The sequence below is a fragment of the Podarcis cretensis genome (genome assembly GCF_951804945.1).
Source record: "Podarcis cretensis genome assembly, chromosome: 1".
Taxonomy (NCBI): Eukaryota; Metazoa; Chordata; class Lepidosauria; order Squamata; family Lacertidae; genus Podarcis; species Podarcis cretensis.
Window position 1 is genome coordinate 113759860 of NC_137170.1, and position 23124 is coordinate 113782983.

The following is a 23124-nucleotide window of genomic DNA, read 5'->3' on the forward strand; positions in this document are numbered from 1 at the left end:
ACATGAGCAATTAGCTTTTTCATGAGAAGACTGCATTGCTAGTGAAATAACAGTGATGCATTATCATGCGAGTCCAGGAATTGTTTTTTAAAGGACCAAGAATCACAAAGGCTATATTTGCAAGTTTTTAAAATATTTTTATTATATTGCATGAACTCTTTTAACATCTTATAAATTTTAAGATACACTGTAGCAATAGATCATTAGTACCATAGCAGTTACACAAACATGATATGCCACCCCTGACAGAATAGAAAAATGGAGATTTTTTTTTAAAAAAGATTGAGCTACAGAAGGTCATGAAATTGAAATGAGAATTAAATAGAATTCTAACTGTGTCTCAAAGAATTAACAAGTGGCAGTGGACTGCTTGTTCTCAGTATTTACAGCTTATAAATGATTACCAGTATTGGCTTGGGAACACTCAGGCTGGAACTAGTCTTCTGAGATGCTGTGTGGCTCAATGCTGAAAACAGCTCTGCATGTTGAGTCCTTCTTTCCTCCCATGTTACATCCACTAAATGGTAGTTCATGCAGTTGCTGAGAGTGGAGGAAACAATACAAGGCAGTTACTTTTGAAGAGCATCAGCTGAAAAAGGGCACTTGCTCTTATTGGTGAGGTGAGGCAGAAAAAGCAAGGACAGCTGGGGCTACAGTAGGCAGGATCAGTACTCCTGTATCAAGGACTCCTTTCAGTGGCAGCCACACAACTCTCATGTCTGGTTTCAGACTCTGTTCCCAATAATTGTAGCTCACAGAACTGGGTTCCTGATTCAATTCATGCTCTTAGGCAACCATCTTATGTACACTTACCCAAGTGTAAGTTTTCTTGAACTAAATAGGACTTACTACTGAGGAACCATGTGTAGGACTGCAGTCTTGGCATACAAAGAACAGAAAAACTTTCCAACAGAACAGCTTATATGTAAAAATACTCATTTTTTACAAAGACACCGCATTTGTTGAAGTACAATAAACTGTTGTGCTTTAAAGTAGAAGAACAGTGTATTAGCAAGTGGAAAATGTACAAATATTTGACAAGTCTTTTATTATCTGCAAAGTTACTTTAAATTTCAGTTGGTAAAACGAATTGATATAAAATTTCAAAAATGCTAAGAATTATCAGAATTGCTTCAGAAATCTTGATTATGAAATGCTTTATTTGAAAGGGGTGGGATGGCTTCAGATGCTTACCAGCAATAATGCTTTTAATGTTTTTCAAAAGATAAAAAAGAAAAAGTTAAAATAAGTTTTTAAATATTTTAATATTCCAAATGTTTAGAAAGTTCAGTACAACTAAACCCAACAAGTGTAAATGTCATAGAATTTGAGGAAAAACATCAATATTTTATAAGGCTGTAATCCTAATATTACTTGGATATAAATTCCATTTAAGTTATTTAGAATAATTTTTCTAAGAAAATGTGCTTAGGATAAGGTTGACATTATCTTGCTCTTAATTTTTTTGTGCATACTCCAAAATCAGTGACAGAGTTAACTGATATATAAGTGGTAGCTTTTTCTGAACAGTGCCAACAGAGTGCAGGTTGTGTGGTGGTCACATGTTTGGGTATTACATGTGCGTAGAAAACTTCAGAAATCTGAAAATGTTCAGCCTATCCTCTCTGACATGCATTTTTTCTATGTACTTCTTTCCTGTATATATTTTCTTAGTTACATTTCATGCAATCATTTCTTTTGGTACCCCCCCTAACTTTACAATAAATTCTACTCCAAGGATGGCTGTTGTCCTATAGGCCAGAGCCACAGCTTACCTTCTTCATATTCAGAAACACCAACAGGTAGTGCTGAAATGTGTTCCTAGTACACAAATTAGGTTAGGATACACTTAGGGTGCATACAGACAAATATACTGTGAATGGTGAGCTAGGAGTGAGCTCAGGAGAATGCTGATCAGTTAGTTCCTGTGGTATCACCCGCTCTGGCTTCCCAGAACCATTTTAAAAAATAACAAAACACAATGATTTTAAAATACACCAAGATTAGAAACTTTCATGCTATGCTTTAAGAAACACAGCCCATCTGAAATATGGGAGAATAAAAGTCATACTATCTTCTACGTAAGTACACTGGCATATTGTTTGCACTGCATAAGTGGAAGGAAGCTAGCCTCACTATACAGGGAGAATGCTTGCTTTCACTCCTGATCTCGGATGAGTCTTAAGACCTTTAGGCCTTGAACCTGGACATTTCTACTTGGAAGTACCTTCCGCAGAAATTAACTGGATTTACTAGATAAATGTGTTTAGGGCTGCAGTGTTTGTTATTTTCCACAGAAACAGAGCAGAACCAAACAAGTTCAATACAGGTTCTCTTCCGATTTGTTTTCTGGAATAAGAGAACTCTCAATCATAGGAGGCTGCCTAACAGAGACAGATCATTGGGCCATTGAACTCACTGCAGACTATGCTGGTTGGCCCTGGCTCTCCAGGACTTTAGAAAGGAGTATTACCCAATTTTAAGAACTCACTGCACCATATGGTCCTTTCCCCTTCACTTTGTCATTTTGAAAGGCTTGCTTTCAGACTGGAGAATTTGCTTAATACAAAGACTGTTCTGGACTGGCCCTACAAGGCCAATTTTCCCATGCAAGAAAGACATTGGCTAAATAGATGGATAAGTTTATTCAGATAGAAAGTCCAAGAGATTTCAAATGGCTCTTTTCAAGCGGCACAATGGACTTGCAAGACTGGGACCACAGCAAAAAAAGGAGGCACATCATCAAATTGCTTAAGTACTACTCTGTCTCTATCTCTTTTAAGGCTATTCAGTAGCATGGGGTTGTTTCTGGAAGAAATGTCTTCTACAAAACTATCATTTTGGCTAAGTTCGAAATAATATTTATCTTGGACACTGAGGGGCACATTCTGCCCTAATGTACAAACCTAGTTATTCTAAAAATGGAGCACAATTTGGCTCAATACATACTGGAGCAGCACATGAAAAGCAGAAGTCCGCATACTTGTAATACCATATGGATAACAAGTCCCTGAATTATTATTTTTGCCCCAAGTATATACAGAGAACAATGCGGTGGAATGTTATACAAGGTATCAAAAAAGGTTCTGATCTTGCATTTTAGATGAAAAACGGCAGCTTTTATCTCACTGCTTTGCAGGACATCTACATCAAACATTATATGGTAAAATAACCATATCAGACACTGATTTGTTAAAAATAAAATCTTGTTGTTCACTCACTGTGTGCCTCTTCCCTATGACGATGCAACCCAGCAGTGCTTCTTCCTTGTCAAATGTCCGATTCCAGAGCACACAATGAAGGTTGCATTTGGGCTTCTTCTGCAGTATGTGTGTGCACCCCAACAGATGTATCCCAGCACATTTTAAAAACCAGAAGCTTTGTTCAAGTAATTGCTGAAAAGCAAGAAGAGCTGGTTTGCAATCTTAGGAAGGTGTAACCTTCTCTACGAATTGAGAAATGGAATGTTACCAGATTCTGGCTGTCTCTTATAAACTGAACATTTAAGTTTACAAATAAGACGCAAAGAGCCAAGGGGACACCAGACAGACCAAAATGCAGACATAACTGTAATTTTAATTTATTGGAATAAGTGGCCTCTCTTCTCTCTTCTTCCAGATATTGGTCTTGCTGTCTCTTTTAGTTAGAGGTGGCTTTCCCCGTTTCTTAGCTGGAGGAGGGCTAGCCTCATGGTCTTCCGTTTCTTTCTTCTTAGGCACCTCTTGTGTGTGCTGCTCTATGACTGGATCAGTCCCCCCATCTGGCATGTGCTTCACAGTCTGATCTTCGGGGGTACAAACTGTGGTTCCACTTTCACTACTACTGAGATCCAAGTCTTCCAGGTAAAGGACCTTAGAATGTTGCATGCTTTTGATGAAGGTTTTCTCCCTCTCCAGTTTCCGACTGGGATTATGCTCATTCATGTCCACCCCAGAGTCCAAGCTAGTATCGTTACTCTCAGTCTTCCTGCCCTTCTTGAGGTCTATGAATGAATGCCTCACCTGAGCTATTGGCTTGCCATCCAATGAAACAAACCATGCCCGTGGATGCGGAGATTGTTTTCCTTTCGAAAGCTCCAGCAAGGTTTGCTCTGAAATGCCTTGAAGTTCCGATGAAAATGGTGTCATGACCACGGCTTCGTTTAGCGTCCCTGGAACAGAAACTGACTCCAGCAAGCTATTGGTGTAGCGCCCCCAATTTGCAGCTTGAGGAGATAAGCCTTGTTGGCTATCTAATGCAGCTGATTCATCTCTGGAGGTTGGCACCTGGAGGTGAGAGTGCATGGGCATCTTGGGTAATGTCTGGGTATAACTTTCCCGATTCATTGGCTCCATCATTGGGCTATAGACTAATTGCCCTTTCCTTGGCAAAGTGGCAGACTTGGCAGCATGCAGCTGCTCTGGAGAATGGAAAAGGTCAGATGTTTGAAGGATGGCAATAGGTTGGCTATAAAGATGCACCAGTTGCTCTGGGAGGGGAGTGAGACCATATATTTCCTCATTCATCGAGAGGTAGTGGTTCCGTTCTTGCAAGTCTCTAGCAGGAGAAATGCTGCCACCAATATGTTTTGCTGGCTGTAAATGCCTCACTCCTATGCTAGGTTCCAAGGACTGGGGTGAGCTACTGTGAGAATTTTTGCTGGAGAACTGGTATGAAATACCTTCTGTGTAGATTTTGAAACTGTCGCAGCCTTTCCTCTCCTCCCCTTCAGCTGAAGCCCCTCTCTGGGGACTATAAGAGGATAATGTGGCTGAATACAACTGAGACTTGTCATCTGGCTTCAGTGATCCCTTGGAAATGCCAAGGTGATTTATGTGAGTTGTTGATGTTGTCTGGTCCTTTTTGGAGATGTCCCGTTTTGTCATATTTCTCCTCCTCTTTTTTGACTGACCACATGTATCCCTAAGAAAAAAAGTGGGGAACCAATAATGTTAAAGTTCTACCTCGCCCACCAGCTGAAATCCTGACTGCAGTTAGGCTGACATCAATGAGATTTAAGCTACCTGTTCAGGAGAGTAGCCTAGATATGTAACACATCCATTTTGTGTCAAATGACACAAGAATTACACACCCTTATAGGTTATCTGCATACCTTTATTCTATTTATAAATGTTGCTTAGAAAACAGGGAAGAGTAGTACAGAGTCTAGAGCTAGAATCTTCTACACATATGACTGCATGAACATAAGAACATAAAAATAGCTGGATCAGGCCAATGTCCTATCTAGTCCAGCAGGCTGTTCTCATCAGAGTGGCTGAACAGAGGACTGCGGAGGCCATACCTCAAATATCTTTTCAAAACAAGACTGAACCATCATTCCAAGACTCCAATCGACAAAGGATGAAACACATGAATACACTGTGTCATAACTGCACATCACTATAATCTTGTTACTTACCTGCAGTAGCAAAGGAGAACTGCAAAGAACCCAATGATAATGGCGATGGTGCCTCCCAATATGGCTGTAAGGAACACTGTGTGGTATGCAGTTATATCCTTAGTGACCGAGGCAATGATGGAGTCTAAATTTATAACCATTAAAAAGGGAGAGAAAAAGAAGGTGATTCCTTTTGTGGCAAAACTGGATCCAACAATATATGGTGTCTTCCCATCATTTGTTTACTCTGTTTTTCCTTAACATTGTGTCACTGGATGTGCTGCTGATTTTTCCAGTCCTCATGAACACAGGGGTGGCTCACATGGACAGAGATGATGTCCACAGTTTAGATCCATGTTTTGGCATTAAGCAGTGCCTATATATACATATATACACACACATTCAAACAATATTGATGGGAATCCTGCCTCAGTCAAGACACCTGAAATGCTGGGCTGGGATGCCTTTTTTCTTATGAGTATTTTTCATGCCTTAAATAATATAGCCCTGTTTGCATACTGTTTGTGTTGGTTTCTTTGTGTTGCCACTGTGCAGTGCTTGGGAGTCACAAGACTCTGTTTTGCATTCTCATGGAAGACAGGAGATGGATGTGATGTTACTGTTTCCTGTTCCTTTGTTTTTCAGTTGTCTCTCTGCTCTCACAGAGACAGCATGTTTATTTCTTTTCTGTCTGCTTAGTTAGAAATAAAACTTTGCAATGTAGCTCATATTTCTCGGCTCCTTCCCTGCTGCTGGATACTTTGCATAATGAGGGAACATGCCTGGAGCCTTATCAGAGGCTCAGGTCGTTAATCATCATTGGAGGCGATTCCAAAGGACTCGACCGGAGGAGTAGCTCAGTCGTAGCAGAGGCTCCGACAGTTTGTGTGTATGGCTTCAGTATGAGGCCTTGTTTTAGCCTTGCCTCTAAATATATCTCTTTCAGTAATCACGTTACACATGGTTGTGTGAGAAGAAAACCCCAGTGGGCAAGCTCATGCTCTCAAGCAGGGGATGCAGTGTGGTTAAGGCACTTTATTGCATGAGGCCCATTTGCAGGGAGGAGCTTGCATGCTGGCCTTTCTTCTCACACAACCACACAGTTACTGGATGATAAAGGTGCAAGGTTTGAGGACAGGGCTAAAAAGTTGATCATTACTACACAGAGGTGCCCTACAGCCAAGTAACCTGTGAATCGTACTTATATTTCCACTAGACCCAGGGAACAAAGCCTATGATTCCTATTAAAGTTGGGAAGGGGGCATTCTTCCCTATCCCATGTTCTGGCTGCCAACTTGCACATAATTATTCTCCTGCTAACTACAACAGCTAAGTTCCATTCACTGATTTCACATTTCCATGGTATACCTCTGGTTCCAGGCAGTGGAGCTGCTATCCAGTAACCAAGACTTGGAGCACTGTATGTCCATACAAGATGATCCTGTGCATCCTTCACCATGCCCAACCCGCGATTCACCCAGGCACCTGGGAGAAAGAAAGGCTTTCTTTTAGAAGGGCAAGATGCCTTTAAATCAAAGCACAATAAGCCCTGTCCAAAACTCTAGAGGTCAGATGTGCCAGTGATGTTTCCAGCTGCATGAATGGGGAATCTGTGACCCTCTTCTATTGCCGGACTCCAGCTCCTATCATTCATGTGGAGCTGTCTTCAAACACTAAAACAGCTAAGACCTTTCCTGTTCAAAAGTTCCAAGTACACATCAAAGATCTCCATGTAACCGAACAAGATGTCAGAGTGGAGAAACAGCATGTGCTATGAGATATGCCAATTTGCATTTTTCAGGTACTCTTAAAGACATACTTAATTAAAAAAACAAAACAAAAAACTGTCAGGGTTAATCCAAGCTCTCACGTGCCTAGTCATTAGGTTCCTGCTATGTATGAGTGGGACCTGGCGGAGAAAGTCAAGCTACTTTAGTCTCCAGGTGGGGTAGGTAAGCTAATTGTTAACTCTGCTTCCCGCTTATACAGTGGTGCCTCGCAAGACGAAATTAATCCGTTCCATGAGGCTCTTCGTATAGCGGTTTTTTCGTCTTGCGAAGCAAGCCCATTGACAGCTTAGCGGATTAGCGCTATTAGCGGCTTTTAGCGGATCAGCTGATAAGCGGCTTAGCGGCTTAGGAAAAGGGGGAAAAAAGGGAAAAAACCCCGCAGGAACTCATAGGGAAATTCGTTTTGCGAAGCGCCTCCAAAACGGAAAACCCTTTCGTCTAGCAGGTTTTCCGTCTTGCGAGGCGTTCGTCTTGCGGGGCACCACTGTAAGTATTTGGATCCCTGGAAAGGACGCCCGCCTGAGGTTGAAGGGAGTGTGATGGAAGCCTACTTGTTAGCTTCTGGCAAGGCCCAATGACCATGTGGTGCTCTTTGTCTTTGACTAAGTGAAAATCCTAAAGCTACACAGCTTCAGCCCTGTGCTAATGCAGAACAGAGAACACACTCACCAGTTTTCATGTCAAAGGTCCATGCTGGGATAGGATCTCCTGCTTTGACAGCACTAGTAGGTAGGAGAGGCAATGTTATCTGAATGGGACCATCTACGTTCAGTTCTTTCCCAGCCGAAAACAGGTTTACACATATTGCAGCAAGGGGAGTTAATTCAATACTTTTGAAACCTAAACATATAAACAAGGAGATGATTTTATTTCATTTTCAGTGTGGTGTGGGTGTGGGTGGGTGGGTGGGTGGATGTTCCAAATTAGTCATCTGGAACCACAAAAGGTATGTAGTCATAACATTTTTGGAATTTCCAATATGCAAACCAAAGGCTTATTCTACATATATGTACAGCTGTTTAAACTGTCTGCTTTTTATTATTAAACTGGAGAAAGATGGATATTAATGCATTTCCAAATTAACATATATTGGTCCTCTAAAAAATACCATTTCACAGTAATTTATTGGGAAGAATATTTCAGTGAACATTCTAGCCAGCATCTCCAAAATCTCAAAATCTTTTCAAAAGGAGCAAATCAGTATTCCACCCAGCAGCCACACCAGTTTGCAGAAGCAAACATTTCCCTCTTCTCGATTATACTTTTTGATTATCTGGCTACTGATTCAGAATGCACCTAGACCCATCACCACCACAGTAATAAAAAAAAAAATTAGGAAAATATGTCTCTACACATGCTCAATTTCAATAGCCATTAGTAGTGGTGGCAGTACAGAAATAAATCACTAGATGGTGATAAAAGGCATCAAAATAAGCTTCTATACTTAATCTTAATTATTTAATAGTATGACAGCACTTAAATAGTATGGAGCAGCACTTATTAAGAAACTGCCAGATTATTGGTTCATCTAGCTCAGGCTTCCTCAAACTTGGCCCTCCAGATGTTTGTGGCATACAACTCCCATGATCCCTAGCTAGCAGGACCAGTAGTAAGGGATGATGGGAATTGTAGTCTCAAAACATCTGGAGAGCCGAGTTTGAGGAAGCCTGATCTAGCTCATGTTGCTGAACTATACTCCTATCAGTCCTGTAAATATAGCCAGTGGCCAGGCATGATGGGAGTTGAAGTTCCGCAACATCTGGAGGACCTACCCTTTTGATGGGCAACTGTGCTTCAGGATTGCAAACAAAGATCTAAGGCGAAAAATCTATTTTGCAGGTGGCAGAATTGTCACCATCCCTCTACAAAATGCAGTATGGTATCTGTACTATGGTTTATGTATCTGAGCACATAGAGTAGGGTAAGTGTACAATCGGCAGCAGGGCAAACAAAATTCAGAAGTAAATCCACTAAGCATGATACTCAGGGACCTACAAAAGATCAGTTCAAAATGAATTTCAAAGATGTGTGGATAGTAAAGTGCTTTTCCACTTTGGCAAACAACAGCAACTGTGGAATGGATGAATCAATGTAACTCGGTTAGCTCAGAACAAACACACACTAATCTGAGAGGCTGAGCATTAACCAACCCTTTTTCTAATCTAAGCTTTCTGACATTCAGTTTATAAACATGGGATCTACTTATAAATATGCAGGGGGAAACTGAATCAGAACACTATCATGTAAAAGAAAGAAAGAAAAACAGCAATTAATTAATATGCATGTTTCCCTGCAGCATCTGAATACTTAAGACATCTTAAAATATTAACTGTATCAACTAAAATATTCATTAGCTTAATATATATATATATATCCAAGTCTTCTGCATTTAACCATAAGAATTCTAATTTCTATGCCCAGTCAAAATGTTGTGAAAACCTTCCAGATGCATGGTGTAATATTACACATTGTCATATTTGTCACTCTCCATTTCTACAAGCTTAACAGACCTGTGCACAAATGACTCATCTTGGCACAGCTTGCAGAGAGAGAGAGAGAAAGGCTCAAGAACAGAATTAAGTATCTGAATCCTTCTCAAAATGTGCACACTGTTAGATGTGGGTCACAAGAAAACTGTCAAATATCATGTATCAATTAACTTCCACCTGCCCCTAGGATAAAAGCTGGGTGTTTTTTAGTTTTTTTGCAGGACCACATAAATAATTTAAAAAGAAACACATCAGAGAGATTTCAGGAGGATCAAGGGGGGAAAATGAAAGCTGCTTTATTTGCTGATTCGTCAGCTGCAAAAGGTGTAGCCATACATTATTAATCCCTGTGTGTCTCGGTGTGTTCAAATACCCTTTGAAAGAGTAGTGATCAGTGGCAGAAATGAAAAAAACTAGGCAGCCATTTATTGTTTGTTTATTTTAAACATCAATGATTATCATTCATTATACAGCTCAATAATGAAATCATTTTTTTGGGGGGTACATTGGGCTAAGAGAAGGATTCCCACTAGTGCAAGGGGAATTCCAACCCCCCACCGGGGGGGCATGCCCCCAGAGGTATCTCCATATCTGCTCTGAAGGGTTGAAAGCAACATCCAGAACAGATTTAGGGGATGTCTTGAAGGTTCTGTTGTGCAAGGAAAGAGCTTGAGCTGACGGAACCTTACTCTTAGCACTGGTCTGGAATACAAGCCACACACTGTGGCACAGAGACTTAATTCAAAACAAAACAAGGGAGAATACACTGAAACTTTGGTGAGAGTATTCCAGTGTACAAGGAACAAAACTAGGACCCTCGTACCTATGGGACCGCCTCTCCTGGTACAGCCTACGGAGGACCTTACGGTCTACAAATAATAACACCTTGGAGATCCCAGGCCTCAGAGAGATTAGACTGGCCTCGGCCAGGGCCAGGGCTTTTTCAGCCTTGGCCCCAGCCTGGTGGAACGCTCTGCCACAAAAGATCAGGGCCCTGCGGGATTTGACATCTTTCCGCAGGGCCTGCAAGACAGAGTTGTTCCTCCAGGCCTTTGGTCAGGGCTCGACCTGACTCCCCTTTTCTTTTTGTATAAGAACTAATATGAAAGAGGTCTCCCAGCATTCTCACAGGCCCATATAAGATCAGCGTAAACAGTTGGGCTGATGAGCATTTAGTGTTCCCAACCCTAACCCTGCGGAAAGCCATCTAATTAGACTTTAATTTGATTTTGACCTGTTTTTAGGAGGTAATTTAATTATTGTTTGATTTTATACTAATGCTATACATTTGATGTTAGCCGCCCTGAGCCCAACTTCGGCTGGGGAGGGCGGGATATAAATAAAAGTTTATTGTTGTTGTTGTTTAGAATACAGTATTCTACATTGACATTTTTCTTTCTGTAAATGATGTGGGGATCTTGAGTTGGTAAGAATTTATACAATGGCACTGTTGCCAATATAAATGAAGATTTTAAAATTTCTATAGTTATTGGCCAATCAAAGAAGGTGCAGACAAATAACTTCCCTCCTCTCTTGCAACAAGCTGGGGATGACAAAATCTCTGCCAGCAACAAATGTAGGGGTGCGTGCTGGCTCTGAGCATACCCCAAATTATAAGATGAATCAAGGGTGATTCAGGGAACGTTCTCGCGAGTTGGATCACACAATTAACAAGGTGTTTTGAGAAAAATCAGAGACTCTTTACACTTCCAAGGTGGATAAATTGTTATTCAGCTACAGTATTACATTTCAAGTCCTAACCTGTGGGTCTAAAACCTATGCCGCTAATGTTTTAAAGGAATAGTCTTCAGATCCTTGCTGTATATCTTCAAAAGCTAGTGGAAAATCTGACATACCTGACTTATTTAAAAGAATTCCAGTTGTATAAAGAAAATGGTCCACTTTCAGAAACTGCTGTGGCACTGTAAGGTAAGCTGTAACATTTGTGATATGGTGGTTCATAGGAAATTTTATTAAATATTTTGGAAACTGAACACTTGGTTGAGATTTGGCATCTGAAAAAGAGGAAGAATTCAAAGCCAGCAATTTCACAGTGCTTCTTTCAAAGAGTTAACACTTTTGATTGGCAAAACTTTTAACTGGCATTCAAAAATTAATGTTCAAGCATGAACCACTTGCATCTCTTATCAATGTGCATCTTATATGAGCATTCAGGTAATATGCTACATTTGGGTGTTGAGACCCATAAGAGTATCTTCGTATAGAACCTAGGCTTCTATCTATTCCAGACTCTCAATACAGTATGTCTAACAAATGATTTTTAAACTCCCTAACTATAACCTTGTCATACCACAGATACCCATGCCACCCAAACCTTAAATTGTGACCTTCCAATTCCAAATTTATTTTATTTCTCAAGGTCACCCACTTCTTCATCCAAATTAGGCAACTGGCTGCAAAGTACAGTTTCAAGTCAGACCGTCCCAATCTTCCCCTTTCCTTTGCATCTTGCTGTAAGGGTAAAGGTAAAGGGACCCCTGACCATTAGGTCCAGTCGTGGCCAACTCTGGGATTGCGGCGCTCATCTTGCTTTATTAGCCGATGGAGCCGGTGTACAGCTTCCGGGTGATGTGACCGGCATGACTAAGTCGCTTCTGGAGAAGCAGAGCAGCGCACGGAAACGCCGTTTATCATCCCACCGGAGCGGTACCTATTTATCTACTTGCACTTTGACGTACTTTTGAACTGCTAGGTTGGCAGGAGCAGGGACCGAACAACGGGAGCTCACCCCATCGCGGGGATTCGATCCGCCGACCTTCTGATCGGCAAGTCCTAGGCTCTGTGATTTAACCCACAGCGCCACCCGGGTCCCTGCAACTTGCTGTACTTTCAGTTTAACATGTTTTTTTTACCTTTCCATAAAAACTTAGATAAATCTTTAGTACTGCTGTTACTTACCAGATAGTTTCCCAGTAATCAAAATTGTATCATCAAACAACCATATATTTGCCTGGCTTTGGGGGAACAGTGAGAGTGTGACTGATGAATATACTGTGGGAAGACAAAATAATAGGAATACATTTCTACAAAGGTTTATGTACTGGAAAAGAAAGCTAGAAAAAAGACTTACAGTTCTGCAGAGTGGTAAAATTTAGGACACCACAGTGATGGATACAAAAGAGGACTGGTATTTCACATGGAAACCAGGAAATCAAAAGCCTTTGTTTCCTGCTGTAAATTTGCAAGAGTTTCTTACTATGTGCAAACTGGGTTTATGACCCTTACTTTAAACAAAACTAGAGTTTAAACTAAGCAGAGTTTCTCCACTGAGAATATAATGAGGCAATCTGATTAGTTTAAAGTCATCAGTTTCAAAACTATATGCCTACACACAAGCTGTTATTTTTATGCATTAGTTTATGTTGGGAATTTGTTTTAGCCTTTCTGATTTGGTATTTTGGAGGGAAAATAATATAACAAAACAGAAGAGGCATTAAAAAAGGATGCTTTAGTTGAGATTTCTGCATTGCATGGGGTTGGACTAGATGACATTTAGGGTCCAACTCTATAATTCTATGACCTATAGCACAGGGTAAGAATTGTGCCATTCCCAACTCATCAGGAAAACACATGATTATCGTTTGAGACAATATGCTCCAGTTTCACAAACTGTTCAACCTCCTTCAAAATAATTCAATATTGTATTCAATATTTGGGGCAGACCTGCATTAATTACAGTATTTTCATGGAAGCATTTGATATATATTTTATATCTCTTTCAAGATGGCGGCATTTACCTTTGCAGTTGCATTCAGCACAACATACTTTTGTGTGACTTCATTAAGTCACATTCATTTGATGAAAATTAGATGGATTACCAAAAAGCAGGAAGAAAGTTCAAGTGCATTCAGCTTAATAGGATTTTAAAAGGGGCTTACTCACTTGGCATTCTTCCAGTCTTCCAAGGCAAAGGTGTTAACATATAACCATCTTTATAAGATGCAATAGTTAAACTTAGACCTAGTTGATAGGGAACTTGTATCAATACTGCTCCATTATTTCCAGTCAGCGTGGAATTTGTTTTTGTGTAATTGACAAACACTTCCACAATCGCTTGGCTTAAATATTGATGGCTGATGATGTCGTTGACTTGCACTTTCAGTGTAAACATAGATCCTAAATAAGACAAAAGGAGAAAGACAATCCTCAACGTTATATATATGCTTTGAAAGCTCGCTAGGGATGGGCTTTCCTAGTTCAAAAGAAAGCTTTTTTTAACTCCAGAAGAAAATGGTCCAACTAAGATAAAAGAGCTGGAGAATTAAATCTGAATTCTTGAGGAAATACACTAATGTAGTTCACGCAATGGTAACTTGTTTTGGAATAATTGCACACATCTGCTTAAAACAGGTCAGGATCAAACCGAGAAGAAAGCACAGTTCATACATTACTGGGTTGTGGACTTTATTCCTACAAATAAACTTGCATTTCACCACATACCTTCAATAAGTCATGCACTGGTTTTGCACATACAGTGGTACCTCGGGTTACATACGCTTCAGGTTACAGACTCTGCTAACCCAGAAATAGTACCTCAGGTTAAGAACTTTGCTTCAGGATGAGAACAGAAATCAGGCTCTGGCGGTGTGGCGGCAGCAGGAGGCCCCATTAGCTAAAGTGGTGCTTCAGGTTAAGAACAGTTTCAGGTTAAGAACGGACCTCCGGAACGAATTAAGTACTTAACCCGAGGTACCACTATATATTTATAACTTGAAAACTAAAGCAACTACCATGCTTTAGTAATAAGAGGGCAAAAAAGAGGAGTGCAATATCATTCTGTGGATTATCCTGTGAGATACGGAATAGCATCTCCCAGATACTAGAATCTGTGATTGTTTGATAGTCTCTGGATCTAATAGTTTTTATTGCTATATAAGGTGGCTTATATTAGGGACGTGGGTGGCACTGTGGTCTAAACCACTGAGTCTAGGGCTTGCCAGTTGGAAGTTTGGCAGTTCAAATCCCCGCCACGGGATGAGCTCCCATTGCTCGGTCCCAGCTCCTGCCAACCTAACAGTTTGAAAGCATACCAGTGAAAGTAGATAAATAGGTACTGCTCTGGCGGGAAGGTAAATGGCGTTTCCATGTGCTGCTCTGGTTTCGGTGCATTTTAAACTGTATTCTAACTTATATTTTAATCAACTGTTTTTGTTTTGTTTTTACTGTATTTATATTCAGTCTTAGCAGTCCTGAGCCGGGTCTTTATTTATTTTTTAAAGCTGTTTCCCTGTCCTAGACCCATTTTTCACTTGTGTCTTTGGAAATTTATGGTTTGTTTGTTCAAGATCTAAAACACTATCTTACTGAGAAGTGAAAACAGTTTTTGTACCAATATATTCCAAGAGGGGATGGTATTAGTGAGTTTTCTTTTTCTTCATGACTGGTTGAATAAACCAGTTGTGTAGGAGTGAAAACATTTGTTGTGTCTCTGCTTCCGAGACTGCTTTGATCACCAAAGTGCATGTTTACGAAAGCAGAAAAGGGAAGGGGGGGTGGGGGGGAGAACAATGGAGTAAAGCAATTTTAAAAGCAGTTTAAAAGTTGTTTTGTTTGCTCGTTTGTTTGTTTACAGCCTGCCAATAATCCTTCGACAGAGTGACTCAATTAGAAACAGAGTAAAACGGCTCACTCTGTACCTTTTCCTTGGATGTTAACTCATCAAGTAAACCATATATGCAGTGCTGTCTAACAAGCATTCATTATACTGTAATCACTGCTAGCAAAGTGATGAACACTGAAGCAGCAACACCAACAATGGATGATTTTCCTGTTAATTTTTACTGGATATATTTTGTGCCACGTTATACATTACACACAAGTGCATTTATTAACCCAACAGCAATTTGGGGGAGGATAAATAGAGGGCAGAGAGGTGAAGGGGGGTGCATCAGTCTTTTTCCCCATTTGCCGCTTTCCATCTCCTCTCACCCCTTCTCCATTCCAAACCTCTATACCTGAAACTGCTTGTCCCTAGGATGTGTGTAATGTTTGATTTGGCTTTTTATCTTACCTCCCCCTTCTCTGCATGCAAGATTTGACATAAAATCAGTGTGGTGATCTTTCCTTCCTTTAAAAATCTCCCCTATTTTGAAAATGCCAGGCATACGCTTACGATTTATTTCCCGAAGGCTGCCTCTAAGATGCATTTCCATCTCACAAGCGAAGCAGCTGTGAGCCCCCACAGTGGGTGATTTGTTTGGTCTTAGCTGACTGAACAACCATCATTTTCCATGTCTCACTCTTGCTTCTGTAGAACATGCTATTTCCTGATCAGCCTTATTAGGGATACAAAAGGTGCACTGACCTATAAAAAAGAAATCAGTTATTCCGAAGATAATCAGGCCCTGTAAACCCAGCATGGATAGTGTTATTGTAGGGCCAACAAGAAGGGAATTTGTACTCTACACGGAGTCAACACACAATATGTGTGGGGGCTTTTTTTGGGGGGGGGGGTGTTCCACTCCAGTGGTTTGCCTGAACCAATGGTACCACATTGCCACCATTTAATATCACTTATGCCCTTTCTACCTTTAACTTACCAATAACCCTGGTAAGTAACTGTGGGATAGAGGAGTGGTAGAAGGCCCGGCAGATATACTTACAGTGGTACCTCTGGATACCAATGGGATCCATTCCGGAGCCCCGTTTGCATCCTGAAGTAAACGTAAGACGTGACTGCGCGTTTGTGCGTGTCATATTTCACCGCTTCCGCACATGATGTCATTTTGAGCGTCTGCGCATGTGCAAGAGGCAAAACCTGGAAGTAACACACTCTGTTACTTCCGGGTCGCCGTGGAGCGTAACCTGAAAATATTCATCCCGAAGCTACTTCAACCCGAGGTATGACTGTACTATATTTAACAAATATATTGATGTTTATTAATTATGAGATTTTGTATGAGATGTGGTTACTTTATGATGTGGATTCTCCTCCCTTGGAGGTTTTTAAGCAGTGGCTAGATGCTTAAATCTGTCATGGATGCTTTAACTGAGATTCCTGCTTTGGAGGGGGTTGAACTGGATGACCCCCCCAGGCCCCTTCCAGCTCTATGATCCTCTGTCTCTCAATAGAACAAACGAGTTTACTTGACAAGTCACAGGACTAAGGTAAAATTATCTATAAATTGGTAGAAGGGCAATGTGTTAAGGTTGCTTTTGTTTGTAAATTGCCAATTGCATATAAGTGTGCTTTACTTTGATACACAGCCTTTTTGTATGACATCGTTACAATATACATTTCAGGAGAAGAAAGTTCTGAACTGATCATACATTCATTTGAATGTGATTTGCAAATTTTGGATTTGAACTTTATAATGCACACAAGCTATTTTAAATCAAGAGGAGAAGACAGGTTTGTCAAAACTTGTTCCTCCCATGAAAAATGCAGGTCACAAGCCACCACACATCAGAATAATCTTGATATCTTTCTTCAGTCAAATACACCCTAAAGGCTGTATTTAGCATACCCTTGCATCAAATTATTTAATTCAGCATTTAGAGCAGGCATTCTCATATTCTTATTCTACGGGGGGGGGGGGGGAGTCAAGCCTCATCACAATTAGTGAAAACACAAACGATGGGAGACAGCTGGTGCATATTCACTTAATTACTGCTACTGTTCAGTGCTTATTGAGCAGAATGTTAGCTAGGTGTTATACAAATGTGTCACAAAGTCCCTACCACCGGTGAAGCTATCACCAGTTTGGTCCTACTCGAAAAATGCTTTTGTTATGTCGTTAGAAATGCAAGTTCAAATGTTACATCTGCAGACCAGTACAATATTGTCCAGTGTAGTTATCTCTGTTTGGGGCTGTTTTGCTTCTCCTGCTAATTATGCTAATTAGGACCAGAAGTCTGCCATATGGAATGCTAGGAATCAGCACAGTCCCTTTGCGGCTTGCAGGGCAGAGGTGGCTAACCTGAGGCCCTCCAGATGTTGCTGGACTTACAACTCTTATCATCCCCGACCAGGTCAAAGCTGGCTGGGGCCGAGGGGAATCCATCCTCATTTGCAGGGCCACAGGTTCCCTCTCTCTGAAGTAGTACTGGACACCTGAATCTCCATGCATCACAGACTCAACCAATCCTTTGTCTGAAGCAGCTGGAGTAAACTTCTATTGCAAAGCAAACAGAAAATGATTTCCCCTCCACTCCCCAGCAGAAGGCATATGCAAAGTATACAATACTAGCAGTATGATGTAAATAAAAAAAGAGTAAATGGTGTCCTTTTAAAAGTAATTTCTTTTTGGTCAAAGAGGGTAGGAGGTAGAGGAATATATATTTTTAAATGAATGCTTTACATAAACCACGTAAGAGGTTTAGCTGATTGTTATTTAAATTCTGTTGAATAATAATAATAAAAAAACCTGTGTGTCTCATAAATTGTTTTAATACCATATACAGGAGAGAATAATTTTCAATTGTCCTTTATCTCCAAGGCAAATGCTTTATTTATTTATGGAAAGATCTTTTATCCAGCCTTTCCATTTTAGCAAAAGCACACAAGGCAGCTAACATTCATTAACTATAGAGGCCAATCAATAACAAATTAAGAATGAATGTTAATTAAAATATTAACAAATGAATGGGGGGGGGGGAGGGGAGGTAAAAAAGATTTCTGATAGCAGGCAGCTGGAAGTTACCAAAAGTTAAGAATAATGCCTGCTAGCATAAAAATGTTTTTCATGGGACATTAAGTGAAGTCACCAAACAAATCATAGAACTGTAGAGTTGGAAGGGACCACAAGGATCATCTAGTCCAACCCCTTGCAATGCAAGAATCTTTCACCCAAAGCAGGGCTTGAATCCACAACCCTGAGATTAAGAGTCTCATGCTCTACTGAAATCGCTCAAGGGGCAACCCGGGAACTGCCATGGAGACTCCTCCCTTTTGACTCATCATGGTCAACTGCACCTCAAGACAAAAAGGCCTTATTGGTTGGGGAGGATCGCACAGAAGGAGCTAATCCTTTGAGTACCTTGGTTTCAAACCATTTGGGGTTTTTAAAGATAAGGAATGGCAGTCTGTTATGAATGGCAAAATTTTGTAGCACCAACACTTCCAAATTTGCATGGGGAACCAGTGGCCCTCCACATACTGTTGGATGACAGCTCCAATCATACTACCACTGGCTATGTTGGCTGGGGTTGATGGGAACTGGAATCCATCGACATCTGCAAGGCCAGAGATTTCCCATTCCTGCTTTGCCTAACTATCTCTGCTTTGTCCAACTCTATAGCAAGGGTAGAGGGAGAACGCAACCAAGGAACAAACCCAACTCTAGTTGTTAAGTATTGTTTTGCCAGGACTGTGATAAGACAAGGGTTATACTGACCCACTGGCAATTCTGAAGGGTTTTTGTCTCAACCATTACAACAGCTAATGAGTTTTCATAATATACGCTGCAGTAATTTATTCAGGAGACATAAAACAGCTTGGAAGCCTTCCAAAGTTTAAGAATATATATGTGTGCGTACCATGAATGCTGCACTAACACAAAAATGGTATTGAACATCTTGATATATACCCAGGACACATTCAGCACTCAATCATGGCCACATAAAGGAACTTTTTATCTCCTGACTTCATTTTAATGACATAAAAAGCCAATGAGTTTCTCTATTTTCTAAAACAGCATTGTCACAAGCTTTAATGGTGAGCACAGAAGAAAAAGCCTACAGTAGAAATAAAACAAACATTCCTTCACAACCCAGAAGCAACAACCCTTAACAATAAGTAAAATGTGCTACACAAGCACAGGTTTCTGGAACTGCGTGGTCCCCTACTGTGAGGTAAGTTACAAAGAAAATGTGCACACTCAAGAACTCATTTGGTAATAGGAAAGGCATAAATAACCTGTGCTAAGTGATCCTGCATTGGCATTCTTGGGTGAGAACAAAAGAATTACTTTGCTGGATCAGCTCACAGTTCAACCTACTTCAGCACCCTTTGCAAAATTCTCAGCAACTAGCAAGTAGGAAATGGTACATTAAAAACTAGACAGCAGTCCCCCAAAGGACCACAGCTGACCATTTGCAGGGGTGAGGAACCTGCACCAGGCATGCAAGATGAATATCACTGTCATAACTGAAAAATGCAGCAGTGCTTAACGACTTTATTATCAACAAAATAAAAGGAGCCCATCACAAAAACTACCTTTGCATTCCTATTACGTTTTGGGGCAGAAATCAGCCTTGCAAATAAAACCACAAAATCCCGTCCCCTGAAAATTAACAACCTGCTGGGGTTTCCATCATTTTTCTAGTCGCCTATTCCATTCCTCTGATGGGGGTGGGGGCAGGTACTTTCTCTGGCAGCCCACTAGGTTTCTTTGGTGTGCACAGAAGGCAGGCAGAGCACGCCACCCCCCCTCCACCATGCACTTGGCTGCATGCAAATACTTATCACCTGTGCCCACCAGGTGAGTGCTTAAATGCAAGGCTGGCAGAACTAAGCATTACATGCATCTTGGTGTAAGGAAAGCTCAGTGTCTCAGTTTTCTTTGGAAACAGAAAATGCACTGTATGTGTATGTATGTGTGTGTATGTATGTATGTATGTGTGTGCATGTGTATGGTTAATGCTATTCTAGCAGAAGCAGCTGATGGGGCCTTCTTGCACACATCTGTGTGCAAAATGGTGGAAGGAATATGTTCTTAGAAGGGGGAAGGCATAGCTCAGTGGCAGAGCACATGTTTTGCAGTGCACAAGAGTCTCAGCTTTAATCCTGGCACTTCCAGTTTAAAGATAATAATAATAATAATAATAATAATAATAATATATTTATTTATTTATTTATACCCCGCCCATCTGGCTGGGCTTCCCCAGCCACACTGGTCAGCTTCCAAAAAAATATTAAAATACTGTAATACATCAAACATTAAAAGCTTCCCTAAACAGATTTAAGCGACGGAGGCCTGATCTGTGCTGCCAGTCAAAGTTGGAAGTACTGAGCTACAGGGGACCAATGGTTGGACTCAGTTTAAGACAGCTTCATATATGAATGCTGGAGGGATGGAGTAGGGAGAGAAACATAATTTTTGTCAATAAAACTTTCCAGTGAAGGCTATGGGCTATTTACAAGCAAGTAAATAGAGGAGACTGCTTCCTGCCGCCACCACCACCAGAAAAAGAAAACCCATCAAGGCTAATGCCTTAAATTCTAGGTTTTGGCTGAAAAATCATTCCAATACTAATCTAAGCATACCATAAAGTAAAAGGCAGCACCCCTTACCACATTTTTCATGGCAAACTGGCTATCTGTCAATGTTGGAGGAGTGCAGTAATACTAAAACAAATGTATGGCCAGGACCTACTAACAGATGGCATAAAGCAAGAACCACCATATGGGGCACGGTGTCCACAAGTATCCCTGGAGGTTGACTGAAGCTGAAGCTCTGATCAGCAACAATTAGGTATGAAATATATAATGGAGTAGGGACGCAGGTGGCGCTGTGGGTTAAAGCCTCAGCACCTAGGGCTTGCCGATCGAAAGGTCAGCGGTTCGAATCCCTGCGGCGGGGTGCGCTCCCGCTGCTCGGTCCCAGCGCCTGCCAACCTAGCAGTTCGAAAGCACCTCCGGGTGCAAGTAGATAAATAGGGACCGCTTACCAGCGGGAAGGTAAACGGCGTTTCCGTGTGCGGCTCTGGCTCTGGCCAGAGCAGCGATGTCACGCTGGCCACGTGACCCGGAAGTGTCTCCGGACAGCGCTGGCCCCTGGCCTCTTAAGTGAGATGGGCGCACAACCCCAGAATCTGTCAAGACTGGCCCGTACGGGCAGGGGTACCTTTACCTTTACCTTTTATATAATGGAGTACAAGCTCTTCCAGCCCCCCCCCTTCCCTTTCAGTGACAAAGCATGGAAACAAGCCGCAGCAGACAAATAAGGGTACAGACCAGCTTCCAGATCCAGCTTACTATCACAACTGCTTGTGTGATTTTGCCAGCGCATTTGGACATTTATTGATCGTGAGTATTATGCAGCAAACATCACCTTACATTGTGCTAGTCAAATCAGGCGACGGCATGCACAAAGCTGGACATCTCTAAAAAGATATGCTATTTCCCAACATCCCCTTTTCCGTTTCACAAATATTATGTATGAGACACCCACTGTCAAATTAATTCAGGCTCTGCCCATGGAACTTAAAAGCTACATCCACTATAATAAATAATATATGTCCAATAAAATATTTAAAGGCCAAAGTTGATATTTACATGAAAGCAGGCTGATTTGTGGAAACAGTGTTTTCTCTCAACATTGTTCACTAAATTTTTCATAGGAGAATAATCAATGGAGACAAATATAGAGAGGCACGAATAAAGAAGAGGGTAGGCAACCAATGAGCTTCTCAAAAGAACTATAATAATGTGTTGGCTCGACGCCTTACATACAATCGTCGTGAAACAGACTCTATAATTCAAGAGGAATTATAAACCCAACATTTCAAGGCTGCTTTAAATGCCAAGAAGGTCTGCATACTGTCGTGACAAAAAAAAGCGATTAAGAAAAAAAATCTTAACAGAATATAAAGACTTCAGATAAATAATCAAGAAGCCAAGGGCTCTCCCCCAACAATCATTTATTTTCCACACAATGAAGACATTTGTTCTGGCAGATTCAGTCATGGTCCATCAACGTAGCATAGCACCTCAGTTGTGGACGGCTGGAGGAACACGGGTGTGGGGTGGAGTACAGGGGTGAGGAACCTGTGGTCCTCCAGCTGTGATTGAACTCCTACTCCAACCAGCAGCAGCCAGCATGGCCAATGATCAAGGGTGATAGGGCATTCAAGTCCCAACAACATCTGGAGGGCCACAGGTTAACCACCCCTGGTGAAGTAGATAATGTCAGACTTTTGATCAGAGATCTGGGTTGTGCGGCACTGGACCTTCTCTCTCAGGATTAAGAGAATAAAATGGGCATATGTTCTAAACTCCTTGCAAGAACAGCTGCCCACAAATGCAAGATTAATATTATTCACAGATGTAGCACTGCCATTGCCCCTGCAGCACTTTTTTTCTGATCCTACACACTGCATTGCCACATGGGTTAAAAGAACCCTGAGGACCTTCTTGGCAGGAATTCACAAATGCCATTGCTATTGGCAACCAGGATTCTCTTCCTGGTAACAGCTTTGTGGACAAGCGTAAGACAAGAAACTCCTGAATTAGTCACATAACACAGAACTCACAAGGCGCGGCGGGGGGGGGGGGAGAGGAGCTCTCACTTTGCAGGAGACAGGTTCCCTGCCCCAAGTCCAGGCTGCAAGACACATTTTAAATGCAAAGAGCAATCTGTTGCAAATTCGTGTTGCTTCTCCCTGTACATCAATTCAGAATTTTCCCATTCCTCTGCCCTTGGCTAAAGTCTTGGTCCATACTCTAGTAATCTCCTACATCGACTACTGCAACCTTCTACCTTGGTCTTCCTATCACAGCCTTCTC

General features: G+C 41.3%; 1 protein-coding gene across 1 annotated transcript in view; it reads right to left on the minus strand.

The window, feature by feature from the left end:
- Window positions 1-116: 116 nt before the first annotated feature.
- The window catches only part of FAM171B (family with sequence similarity 171 member B), a 30554-nt gene continuing 7546 nt past the window's right edge, over window positions 117-23124 (minus strand). The window contains exons 2-8 of the mRNA XM_079977816.1: window positions 13560-13793; window positions 12576-12668; window positions 11513-11671; window positions 7837-8007; window positions 6746-6862; window positions 5399-5522; window positions 117-4902 (exon numbers count right to left, since the gene is read on the minus strand). Of these exons, the coding sequence (XP_079833942.1) occupies window positions 3576-4902; window positions 5399-5522; window positions 6746-6862; window positions 7837-8007; window positions 11513-11671; window positions 12576-12668; window positions 13560-13793 (2225 nt within the window). The 3' untranslated portion in view covers window positions 117-3575. The remainder of the gene's footprint in view (window positions 4903-5398; window positions 5523-6745; window positions 6863-7836; window positions 8008-11512; window positions 11672-12575; window positions 12669-13559; window positions 13794-23124) is intronic.